Source organism: Hypomesus nipponensis, chromosome 9 (assembly GCF_054491055.1).
Source record: "Hypomesus nipponensis isolate SF chromosome 9, ASM5449105v1, whole genome shotgun sequence".
Classification (NCBI taxonomy): Eukaryota; Metazoa; Chordata; class Actinopteri; order Osmeriformes; family Osmeridae; genus Hypomesus; species Hypomesus nipponensis.
Window position 1 is genome coordinate 3,013,178 of NC_140369.1, and position 11,823 is coordinate 3,025,000.

At 50.4% G+C, this 11,823-nt stretch overlaps 1 protein-coding gene across 4 annotated transcripts in view; it reads right to left on the minus strand.

The window, feature by feature from the left end:
* Positions 1–1,341: 1,341 nt before the first annotated feature.
* The window catches only part of kcnd3 (potassium voltage-gated channel, Shal-related subfamily, member 3), a 43,183-nt gene continuing 32,701 nt past the window's right edge, over positions 1,342–11,823 (minus strand). The window contains exons 2-7 of one of the 4 annotated variants that reach the window (XM_084705163.1): positions 10,216–10,378; positions 6,143–6,244; positions 5,982–5,990; positions 2,861–2,941; positions 1,881–2,149; positions 1,342–1,588 (exon numbers count right to left, since the gene is read on the minus strand). In XM_084705163.1, the coding sequence (XP_084561289.1) occupies positions 1,342–1,588; positions 1,881–2,149; positions 2,861–2,941; positions 5,982–5,990; positions 6,143–6,244; positions 10,216–10,378 (871 nt within the window). Of the gene's footprint in view, positions 1,589–1,880; positions 2,150–2,860; positions 2,954–5,981; positions 5,991–6,142; positions 6,245–10,209; positions 10,379–11,823 lie in introns of all 4 variants that reach the window. The other 3 variants (XM_084705166.1, XM_084705162.1, XM_084705165.1) reach the window with 3 other exon arrangements.

Here is an 11,823-nt window from a genome sequence, read left to right on the forward strand (position 1 = left end):
CGTTTCTTAAGAACAAACCAGGTGTGTTGAGAGAATCTTGGCTAACATGGACAGTGAGTTTAGTGCGATAGTGTCGCGTTGATATAGTCCTGCTCATACCTCATGGGTTGTGAAATGTTACGTGATATGTCATGTGACATGATACGCCATGTGATATATGTTGTGTGACGAGAGCTGCCATGTGATATTAAATATCATGTGATGTGTCACGTGACAGGTTAGACATCCACAGTTACATTTGAGCACAGGTTCATCGCATCCTTTTCAAAACAACCTCAGCTCTATTTAATACATGGTCGAACAAACACTAAACATAAAAGTCAACGCAAAATATATCATATTGAAACATACAGATAAAAATGAATAATTTACATTTAAAAACTACGTTCTTTTGTTGTTATTGTTGTACTGAACACTTTGGGGTTAAGCTTGACTAAGTAGGAGCCGATCATTAGAGAAGGAGAGGGAGAGGGAGAGAGAGAGACAGAGGGGGAGGGAGAGGGAGAGTGGGGGTGGAGAAAATGGGGGAGAGAGGGAGAGGAGAGGGGACAGAGATACAAGGGAGGGATAGAACGTGGGAGGAGAGGAGGAAGGGAAGAGATGGGGGGGGAACTATAACGAGAATCAGAGAGAGAAGAGGGAGAATGGGCAGAAAGAAATAAGAGGGGAAAAAGTCAGGCGATAGTGGTTCAACCCTCTATGAAGGTTGGAAACAAAAGTGAAGGAACCATTGCGATCCAAAACATCAAGCCTACATAAACCTCATTAACACACAAGTTCAGATGTCAAAAAAACTAAAATTCCCAAATCGAATCAATACGTGTAATAACTATTTAAGACAAAACAACACATAACACAAATTAGAACCACAAAGTGACGTCAAGCTAGATAGTCCACTTCCATCCCCTCTCCAGAGTTCCGCACATATCCACGCCGTGACCAAGTCTACAGGAAACAGTACACAACGTCTACATCCACAGTGTCACTTCCTTGTTCCCATGATGCACTTCTGCTGGCCTGAACTCGCGTTCTAGGATCATCCTATTGAAGTGCTTCCTAATAGGTTGCTAACAGGAAGTGCTTCCTAACCTAGTTGTCAACAGGAAGTGAAGTCCTATTCACATAGCCAGGGACAGTCAAGAGTTCTTCAAATCAGAGCAGGTTCTCCTTCTGGTTTGCTGCTCACAACACTCATCCTGCCAGCCAGCCAGCCAGTTAACCAGCCTGCCAGCCAGTTAACCAGCCTGCCAACCAGCCAGCCAGTTAACCAGCCAGCCAGCCAGTCAATCAAACATCCAGCCAGTCACATCCAGTGAGGTATTCAGTCAGTCAGTCAGTCAGTCACAGAGCGGACACTTTGACGATGTTGGAGCTGGTGGTCTGGATGCTGGGGGGCTGGGGGGCTCCAGGAGGTCGGGGGGGGCTGGGGGCGGGGCGGGGGGGCTGGCGCTGGGCGGGCCCGTGGAGACCGTCTCCATCTGGGGTCAGGGCGGTGGGGGTGGGGATGCTTATGATCGCCGTGGTGATCTGACCTCCCTTGCAGTTGAGCCTGCCCACTTCCCCTGGCTTCATGTTGAGGCTGGAACGACTGAGGATGGAGGGAGGAGAGACCCAAAAAGAGACAGCAGGAGAAGATCTATTAAAGTGTTTAAATAGCAAAAACTAACTTCAGCGTGCGTGCACTCTGTAGTCTGTACGCATGACAACCAGATATTTAAACAGAGAAGAACAAACCTTCACTCCGGCCTCCACACTTGTCGCAACCGAACCACGTATAAACAACAACAACACTACAGCGCACTCTAATGGCTGCTTTTGAGAACTGCATGCGTGAGCAACACCAGTAAAGGGGGGGGCCGTCCTGGCTCTGTGAGGCTGACCTGGAGGAGTGGAGCTGCTGCTCTCCTCTCTGCTGGATGTGGCTAGCACTCAGCTCCTGGAGGGGGGCCTGGGGGGTCAGGGGGGTGACCTGCAGGGCCAGGGAGGGCGAGGGGGAGGCGTTGGGCAGCGTCCTCTTGCTCCTCCTGTGGGAGCAGCAGGTGCTCTCCTGGCTGGAGAGGGAGGGGCTCCGCGAGGTGGGGGGGTAGTTCTGGAGCGCGGTCTCCAGGAAGTTCTGCTCGTACGCCTGTTCGTCCACAAACTCATGAGCCTGGAGATGTGGAGGGTGGGGAGGGGGAGGGTGGGGAGGGGGAAGGTGGGGAGGGGGAAGGTGGGGAGGGGGAGGGTGGAGAGGGGGAGGGTGGAGAGGGGGAGGGTGGGGTGGGGGAGGGTGGAGAGGGGGAGGGTGGGGAGGGGGAGGGTGGAGAGGGGGAGGGTGGGGAGGGGGAAGGTGGGGTGGGGGAGGGTGGAGAGGGGGAGGGTGGGGTGGGGGAGGGTGGAGAGGGGGAGGGTGGGGTGGGGGAGGGTGGGGTGGGGGAAGGTGGGGAGGGGGAAGGTGGGGTGGGGGACGGTGGGGAGGGGGAGGGTGGGGAGGGGGAGGGTGGGGAGGAGGAGGGTGGGGAGGGGGAGGGTGGAGAGGGGGAGGGTGGAGAGGGGGAAGGTGGGGTGGGGGAGGGTGGGGAGGGGGAGGGTGGGGAGGGGGAGGGTGGGGAGGAGGAGGGTGGGGAGGGGGAGGGTGGGGAGGGGGAGGGTGGGGAGGAGGAGGGTGGGGAGGGGGAGGGTGGGGAGGGGGAGGGTGGGGAGGAGGAGGGTGGGGAGGGGGGGTCAGCGGTCAAAACATATTTGTATTTGAATCATCTCGATAGTACAGTGCATTGATGCCATATAACACATCATCACACACGATACATGGTTACCGTAGTTACAGCACCTGCTGTAATCTCCATCTTGACCTTATCATTCTGTGCAGCCTGTGACTCACCGTGGTCTTCTCCAGACACAGCAGCAGGTGGTGCTGGCTCTCAAGCCATGACGACGTCTGGTTCAGCTTCTGGTTGTCCTCCTGGCCTGAGTCCTGACACACACACACACACACACACAAGCAGACAGACACACACACACACACACAGGCAGACACACATACACACATACATACATACATACAGACACATGCAAACACACACACATGTTTGTGTGTACAGGCAGAAAACAAACGTAAACACAAACATACACAAGTATGCAGGCATACACACACACATAAAGACACACATGTGTAAAACACGCGTGTTAATAGTCACAGGGATGATCTGTTGTCAAATATCTCTTTATTTTTTGGGGGGGGTTTCCAGCCCCAGTACAATCAAAAAGCATGTGACTGAGTGTCTCACAGCCTGACAGGAATGAGGTCCCAAGTGTAAACATTTTAAACTAAAGAATACTTATGATGTTTAAGGCAAGGCAAGGCCCTTTAATTATATAGCAAAATAATGAAAATACTTACATGTATTAAAGATGTGAATAAGGAACTGAATATAACAAATCTGTACATTTTAAGTACACTTCCAATTGTCTTGAAAAAGACAGAAAGATAAGAAAGAAAACATGGGGAAAATGAACGACGCTCCCATTTAATACGTTTAAATTAGATTTAAGTCTTGCCGCTTGGGACGGTTTGTTTACACAATGTAGACTTGGAATCTTTGATTTTATGTTTGTATGTGGCAGTTGCTTAAATACCTCCAGAAAATGGTTTTGCTTGCAAGGTGGCTGTTTCAGAAGAATGGAAGGAAGGAGGAGAGAGGAAAATAATAACAGGAAAAGAATCGTTACACTTCTTTTATGCATCATTGTAGTCATCACGAGTGGCTTGTGAAGTCAAAGAAAAATTGTTTTTTCTTTCCAATTCAGCAGGCTTTGATCTACCAACAGAAATTGGAGATATTTCCAGAAGACCTTTTGTCCCAGCAAACTACTCAAACTAATGTAACAAGTGAACAACCTAGCAAACAGACTAACAAACAGTAAATACAACACATACATATACACATAGATACATAACAACGTCCTGCTGGTTATCTAACAAGCCAATTTTGGGAAAATCTAAACAAAAACAAGATCAACAACAGTAGAAGAGATTTTGTTTTGTTGAATCTATGTCAACAACTGGAAAATTATTATACTGTTATTTTTATTGTTATTATACTTTTTACACATGTATTATACTGTTGTTACACTGCTATTATGTTGTTATTACACTGTTGCTACACTGTTATGTTGTAATTAGTGTTTGACAGTTTTTACACAGTTTTTACTACGCAGTAATGTAGTAGTAGTGGCCACTTTTTACGTAAGTACATGTCAGAGCCATCACGGCTTTCCTGTAACTTGAGTGAAAAAGTGTAGTCAGTACTTCAACTTTTACCAGAGTCTTTTAAAACACGAGTATCTGTACTTCTACTTGAGTGAAGCATGTGTTTACTTTTGCCATATCTGCATGTAAACATGAGTCTGAACCTGTGGATCCAAACCTGTCTTGTGGATCTAGATGACTAACTTGCTGACTGACAGGCTAATTGTCTGATTGACGGCTGTGACAGGGTTATAATTTGATAAAGGCACCCTAACCAGAGGATCCGTGAAGAACCTGTCACCACCAACGCTCACACACTCCTTCCCTGGACCGCAGCCAGAAGATGGCAGACGCCAAGGGATTTCAGTCAGAGCAGCCGCAAACCGGCCGCAAAAAAACAGTTCGCTAACATGAACGTGGGAATAGTTTGGAATTTTCAGTTTCGAAACTACAACCCAGTAATGAGAACCACACAGAGGGACTTTGATCTACTGGCTCTGCGGTGAACGTCTCTGACAGCACAGTTGATGAGCGGTGGGGCCGTTCGGCCCTGCGAGCGTCTGACACGTGATTGGACGGCAGAGCGAGGCAGCCCCAGAGAGGAGCGGAGAGAGGCAGATTGTGGTTGCTTTTCTCAGGCCATTTCAACGATGACTAATGATTCATTAGCTGTGAATCTTTCCTCACATGGGAGTGAATCTGGCCAGGCTCCTCCTCGCACAGACGTATGACAGACGAGAGGAAGGAGGAAGAAGGAGAGAGAGAAGGAGAGAGAGAAGGAGAGAGAGGGAAAGGAGAGAGAGAGAGAGAGAGAGAGAAGGAGAGAGAGAGAAGGAGAGAGAGAGGGAAAAGGAGAAAGGAGAAATAGAGAGGGAGGGAGAAAAGGAGAGAGAGGGAACAGAAAGAGAGAGAAAGAGAACAGAAGTGAAGAGAGAGCGAAAAGGAGAGACCAAGAAAAAGAAAGAGAGCAGGAGATTGAACAGGTGAGAAGAGAGAACGAGAGAAAAACAGGAACGGAGAGTGAGAACAGGAGACAGAGAGAACACCAGAGAAAAAAAGGGTTTAAAAAGGAGAGAGAGCAGAAAAGAGTTCAACCTGCTCCATCCTCCCTCCCTCCACCCTCCCTCCATCCTCCCTCCCTCCACCCTCCCTCCCTCCCTCCACCATCCCTCCACCCTCCTTCCCTCCACCCTCCCTCCCTCCACCCTCCCTCCACCCTCCCTCCCTCCATCCTCCTTCCCTCCATCTTCCTTCCCTCCACCCTCCTTCCCTCCACCCTCCCTCCACCCTCCCTCCACCCTCCCTCCATCCTCCTTCCCTCCATCCTCCTTCCCTCCACCCTCCTTCCCTCCACCCTCCCTCCAGGGTCACAGCCACAGTGCTACTGCCCGGCCTGGCAGCATGGACGCAAACTGCAGTAGAGGTTCATCTAACAAACGAGGACATGCGTAAAAATGATCACTTCACATCCATCTCCAGACTAGGAAACGTCCTTGTGTCTCATCATGTGACAAGCGACTCTGAAAGTGTGTTTTTCTGTCCCTGTCTCTGATGTCATTTGTCCTTTCTGTGGCTTTTCTCCCTGAGATGAGAAAGAAGCAGTAAGCCTCATTCACCCTGCGGCCTTCCTCGCTGCACATGCACGAGCTGACCAACAGAGAGCGGACCTCCTCGCTCCAGCCTCCTGTTCTGATTGGATAGCATAGCATTCAAGATGAGCTGTCAATCAAACCTGTGACAGTGGTCACACAACCTCCTTTCCCTTTCTCCTCTACTTCCTTATCACCTTCCTTACTTCCCTCCTTGTGACCAGCCATGATTCTGGACTTGTTGATGACACAAACCGTATACTTTAAGATCACGCTGTAGCCTGTCATGGCTGGGTCAGGGGTCAGGGGTCAGAGGTCATCTTACCGTGAGCTCCAGCTGCTCGTTGAAAAGGCCGTTCCTCTTGGTCTGCAGATAGGCGTTGGAGCTGCCCGTCTTCGCTATTCTTATCCTGGCCAGCCGGGCTTTCTGTGTGGGCAGAAGGTCAAAGGTCAGACTGAGATGAGATGGAGAGGGAAAGAGAGAGAATAGAGAGAGAATGTACAGAGACAGAGAAAGAGAGATAAGATGAGAGAGAGGTGAGAGAGAGAGAGAGAGAGAGAGAGAGAGAGAAGAGAGAGAAAATGTGCAGAGATAGAGAGAGAATGTACAGAGACAGAGAGAGAGATGAGTAACGCCTCTTCTAATGGCGAGAGGGTGCTGCATTATCGGTTGTTACCTCGCTCCTTCCCTCGCTCCTTCCCTCCCTCCTTCTTTCACCTCTCACACCCAAAGCGTTCTGTTCTCTCCTCTCTCCTACGCTCAGTTTCCAAGTTAGGATGCTCCTACAACTTAATGGAATATTAATAACATAATATATACGTAGTAGCTTTGACTGCCTTGACCTTCATTTGCATTAATTTGGTATTTCCATTAAAGGAGCCGACTCTGTGTTGTTAAGCATCTGGGTCCACTTGAGTTTGACATTCGTGTCGTTGGTGAACTTGTGAGTGATGAGACCATGGTTGATGTTTCCTGCGAGGGCCATGATGAGAGTAACAGGGACTAACACAATCAACTAGAAAGCAATTAGACAAAGGAGACTAAATGAGAATTTGATGGGGAGAGAAAGAGAGAGAGGTAAAGAGACAGAGAGAGAGAGAGAGAGAGGGAGAGAAAGAGAGAGAGGTAAAGAGACAGAGAGACAGAGAGAGAGAGAGAGAGAGAGAGAGAGGGAGAGAAAGAGAGAGAGGTAAAGAATGAGAGAAGTGCTGTAAATCTACAACTATCGAACTACTCTTAGTGTAAATGGTGTCGATGCAGTGATGAATGGTGCTGTCAGACGAGTTACTTATGTAAGTTACTTTGGCTATGTAGTTAGTTAGCCTAGTAATAGTAGCTAGTTAAGTAGGCTACGTATGCACAGTATCTAGTTAGTTAGTTGCTTATCTAGTCAGTCAGTGTTTGGACTGTACGTGTTCATCCACAGAGTGCTTTAACCTCCTCTCTCAACATCCCCTTGTTGTGTTGTGTTGTCTGAATGTAAAGAATACATTTAAATGATTGTGGAGGATATTGGAGGAAGAGGAGTGGACCACCAGAGAGGGGTTCCAGTCTAAAGTGCTTTTCAGTGGTCCAAGGTGAGAGTAATGTCTTTAACCTTGTGCTGTGATTGCTGGCTGAGAGACGGGGTGGGGATCCAGACACAGACACAGACACAGGGGCCTGTGTGCTCGGGGTAAATGTAATAGAATATCTCAGCTGGAGGAGAGGCTGACATTCACACACGCTGCAGATGTGAAAGATGCTGATAAATGTTTGTTAGAGTGTGAACGAGGGAGGAAAAGAGAGATTAAAAAAGAGAGTGAAACAGAGAGAGAGTGAAAAGGGAGCGTGAAAGAGGGAGTGAAAGAGAGACTCGAGAGACCAAGAGAAAGAAAATTCACAAAAATAAATCTCTCTCCTCCCTCTCCTACTCATTCCGCCCCTCCTCTCTCTGTTCTGTGTCTCTCTCTCTCTCTCTCCTCATGTCTCACTCTCCCCCTATCTCCTCCTCTCAGGAGGGGGGTTCTGTTCCCCTCCTCCTCTCTCTTCAGAATGGACCAGGGTCATCTTCCCCCAGCACCTCTAGCTGAGAGACAGCAGGTGTCCCTGGGGTCTGTGTCTACATTCTGATCTAGTCAACAAACACACTGTCTGACGCAAGGCCTTTCTGCCCGATTCTGCATTTCAAAATGAAACGAATGAATGGAAATTTGAATGTTAAGTCCTCACTTCATAAATTGGACAGTTTATCTTGACCATCCATGTTTAAATCCATGTCGTGGCACAGCGTCATCCTAGTGTTCACGTTTAAACTGCTCATGGTCACACTAGCCTCCGGGAGAATCGGGAGATTTCCCGAACGGCCGGTAAAAGTAACGGCCGCACAAAAAAGAAAACATGTTTGGGAAATGCTGGTCGAGGGTCAGCCTTTGTTTCAAAGTCCCGGGATGTTTACAGTCCCAGTCTGACCCTGGTCCTCCTTCCAGCCCCGCCCGGCAGGGCCTCCAGCTTTGCTGACTTCCTGTCTGACTGATAGAGGTCACCCTGCACAGCTGGAGCTTCACACTCCCCACAGGGAGAGAGTCATTACCAGATAAATGTTCTCTCCTCCACAGTGTCCGCAGTTGGACAGCAGAAAAATTGAGGGTGGGGGTGGAGGGGAGGGAGGAGGTACAGGGAGGGAAGGGGGGTGTGGAGGGGAGGGAGGTGGGCAGGGAGGGAGGTGGGGAGGGAGGGAGGTGGGGAGGGGAGGTGGGGAGGGATGGAGGGAGGGGAGGGAGGTGGGGAGGGATGGAGGGAGGGGAGGGGGGTGGGGAGGGATGGAGGGAGGGATGGAGGGAGGGGAGGGGAGGTGGGGAGGGGAGGTGGGGAGGGATGGAGGGAGGGGAGGGGGGTGGGGAGGGATGGAGGGAGGGATGGAGGGAGGGGAGGGGGGTGGGGAGGGATGGAGGGAGGGAGGGAGGGAGGGATGGAGGGAGGGGAGGGGAGGGGAGGTGGGGAGGTGGGGAGGGATGGAGGGATGGAGGGAGGGGAGGGATGGAGGGAGGGATGGAGGGAGGGGAGGTGGGGATGGAGGGATGGAGGGAGGGGAGGGGAGGTGGGGAGGGAGGGAGGGGAGGTGGGGAGGGGAGGTGGCTGTGTTCTTCCCTCAGGCTAGGTCGAGCTCCAGCCAGGTGAGCAGGAGAGGGATTTAATTACTGCAGGAGAGAGAGAGAGAGAGAGGGTACCTGGTGCAGGCAGGCTCTCTGGGGTATAACCTTTTAGGACGTCACTTCAGGTTCGCTGGTCTGGCCTTGGCCTCGGCTGACAGCATGAGTGCCCTCTTAAACATCCCTATTGATCGCTGCGTGGTGTCAGGGCTGCTTCATCAGGGTAAGAGCTGCAGACCATCCAGGACCTGAAGTTCCGTGTTGTTCCTCCGCTCCGCTGGGTAGAGCTTCTAACTACTTAGCCACGTGTTTATCGCACACTCTCATTTAATTTAACAAGTGTTGGACGCTAGTGCTAACAGGGCCAGGGATAACTTGGCAACTGTTAAAGCGAGTGCTAACGTGGTCAGTGTTGAAGAGCCGGTGTGGATGCTAGTGCTAACATGGTCAATGCTAACATGGCCAGTGCTAATGTGGTTAAAGCTACCACGATCAGTGTTGAAGGGCCAATGCTAACATGAAGCTAACAGAAAGGGCAGTGCTAATATGGCCTGTGCTAGCATGAAGCTAACAGAACGGGCAGTGCTAATATGGCCTGTGCTAGCATGATGCTAATAGAAAGGTCGTGTTAATATGGCCTGTGCTAACATGAAGCTAACAGAACGGGGAGTGCTAATATGGCCTGTGCTAGCATGAAGCTAACAGAACGGGGAGTGCTAATATGGCCTGTGCTAGCATGATGCTAACAGAAAGGTCAGTGCTAATACGGCCTGGGCTAGCATCTTCCAGAGGATGAAGATGTGCTGCCCATGCAGGAGCAGAGAGCACTCGTATTTCCAGGAGGCCTTGATGTGAGGTGAGGCTTGTTCAAATAAACTGACCTGTCATCAAATCTGTACTGTCATCATTAACTTAAGTCAGTATTGACTTTGAGTGAGCTTCAGTGAAGCCAAGGACATGCATTAATTCAACCAGTCACTCAGTCAGTCACTCAGTCAGTCACTCAGTCAGTCAGTGAGTCAGTCAGTGAGTCAGTCAGTGAGTCAGTCAGTGAGTCAGTCTGGTGTATGTGTGCATTCTCACTTGTCCAGGGCATGCCAGGTTGGAACTGCAGCCTTTGAGGTCAGGGGGGCGAGGGTTTAACACACACCCCTACACACCTCACACACACACACACACACACATACACACACATACACACACACACCTCTCGCCCCTCCTCAGCCAGATGGAGGTCACCGAAGGGTTAAAGGAGTTCACCTGTACCTTCTGCGCCCGGCGTTTGTCAGCTCTCTGGTTCTGGTGGTAAATACGGCTAAAGTTGGAGACGATGACAGGCACCGGCAGGGCGATTACCAGCACCCCACTCAGAGAACAGATGGAGCCAAAGATCTTCCCCGCTATCGTCTTCGGAACCATGTCCCCATAGCTAGAGAGAGGGAGGGTAGAGGGAGGAGTGAGGGAGGAGAGAGGGAGGAGGGGAGAGGGAGGAACAATGAGGGGAGTAAGAAGAGGGGAGAGGGAGAAGGGGGGGTGTGGGGAAAGATAGGAGGGTGAGAAGAGTAAAAAGGAAAAATCACATGTTGAATCCAGTTCATAAGATAGAGAGAAAGTGTGTGTGTGTGTGTGTGTTTAGCCATCAATAAGCTAGCTCTCAGTCTAACCCAGCAAGGCAGACATGACCTATAGTGTCTCCGAGTTACTAAAAGTAATGGGAGGACAAGTGGCTGGAACAGAACAAGAGCTGGAGATGCATGGGAAGGAGGAGGGGTGAGTAGGAGAAGGAGAGAATAAGGGTGTGGAGGAGGAGAAGGAGAGGTGAGGAGGAGGGGTGAGGAGGAGGGGGGGTGAGGAGGAGGAGGGTGAGGAAGAGGAGGTGTGAAGAGGAGGAGGGTGAGGAGGAGGAGGGTGAGGAGGAGGGTCAGGAGGAGGAGGGGTGAAGAGGAGGGTGAAGAGGTGGGTGAGGAGGAGGGTCAGGAGGGGGGTGAGGAGGAGGGTCAGGAGGAGGAGGGGTGAAGAGGAGGAGGGTGAGGAGGAGGAGGGGTGAAGAGGAGGAGGGTGAGGAGGAGAGCGAGGATGTACGCAGTACAGACTCAGGTGTAATCCATCAAGCAGAACGCTACCATCTCAACACGCCACTGGTCTCAGCGTGAATCACAGAGAGGATGAAGACAGAGAAGCATGAGAGAACATCAGGATCAATAAACATCCATCATTTGTTTCAGACAGCCAGACAGGGGACCAAAACTCCCTCACAAAGCCTTCAGTGTCAATGTTTATAGCTGCTTAACAGAGTGAGAGAGAGAGAGAGAGAGAGAGAGAGAGAGAGAGAGAGAGAGAGAGAGAGAGAGAGAGAGAGAGAGAGAGAGAGAGAGAGGGAGAGATGGGGGGGGAGGGATGGAGAGAGGGAGCAAAAGTGATGGAGGGAGAGAGAGAGGGAAAGGGAGATAGAGAGGGAGAGACAGAGGGAGAGAGAGAGGGAGAGAGAGACAGAGAGAGGGAGAGAGAGAAAGTGATGGAGGGAGAGAGAGACAGAGAGACAGAGAGAGATAGAGAGAGAGAGAGAGAGAGAGAGAGAGAGAGAGAGAGAGAGAGAGAGAGAGAGAGAGAGAGAGAGACAGAGACAGAGTGAAACAAACTAAGAATAATAAACAAGACAAGGTAAAAACATCCCTCAATCTCTCAGACTGACAGTGTAATCCAACTTCTCAGGTATTACATTTTATGCTCCTATCATTACCTTTTTAATCTTACCAATGTTCATCGTTTGTTAATTGTTTTTGACTGTACTTCCTTTTCCTGGTCTGGGGAGTGTGACCACACAACTAAGGAGGTACCAGGACCAATCAGAGACTCAACCTGTGAGGTCCTCCA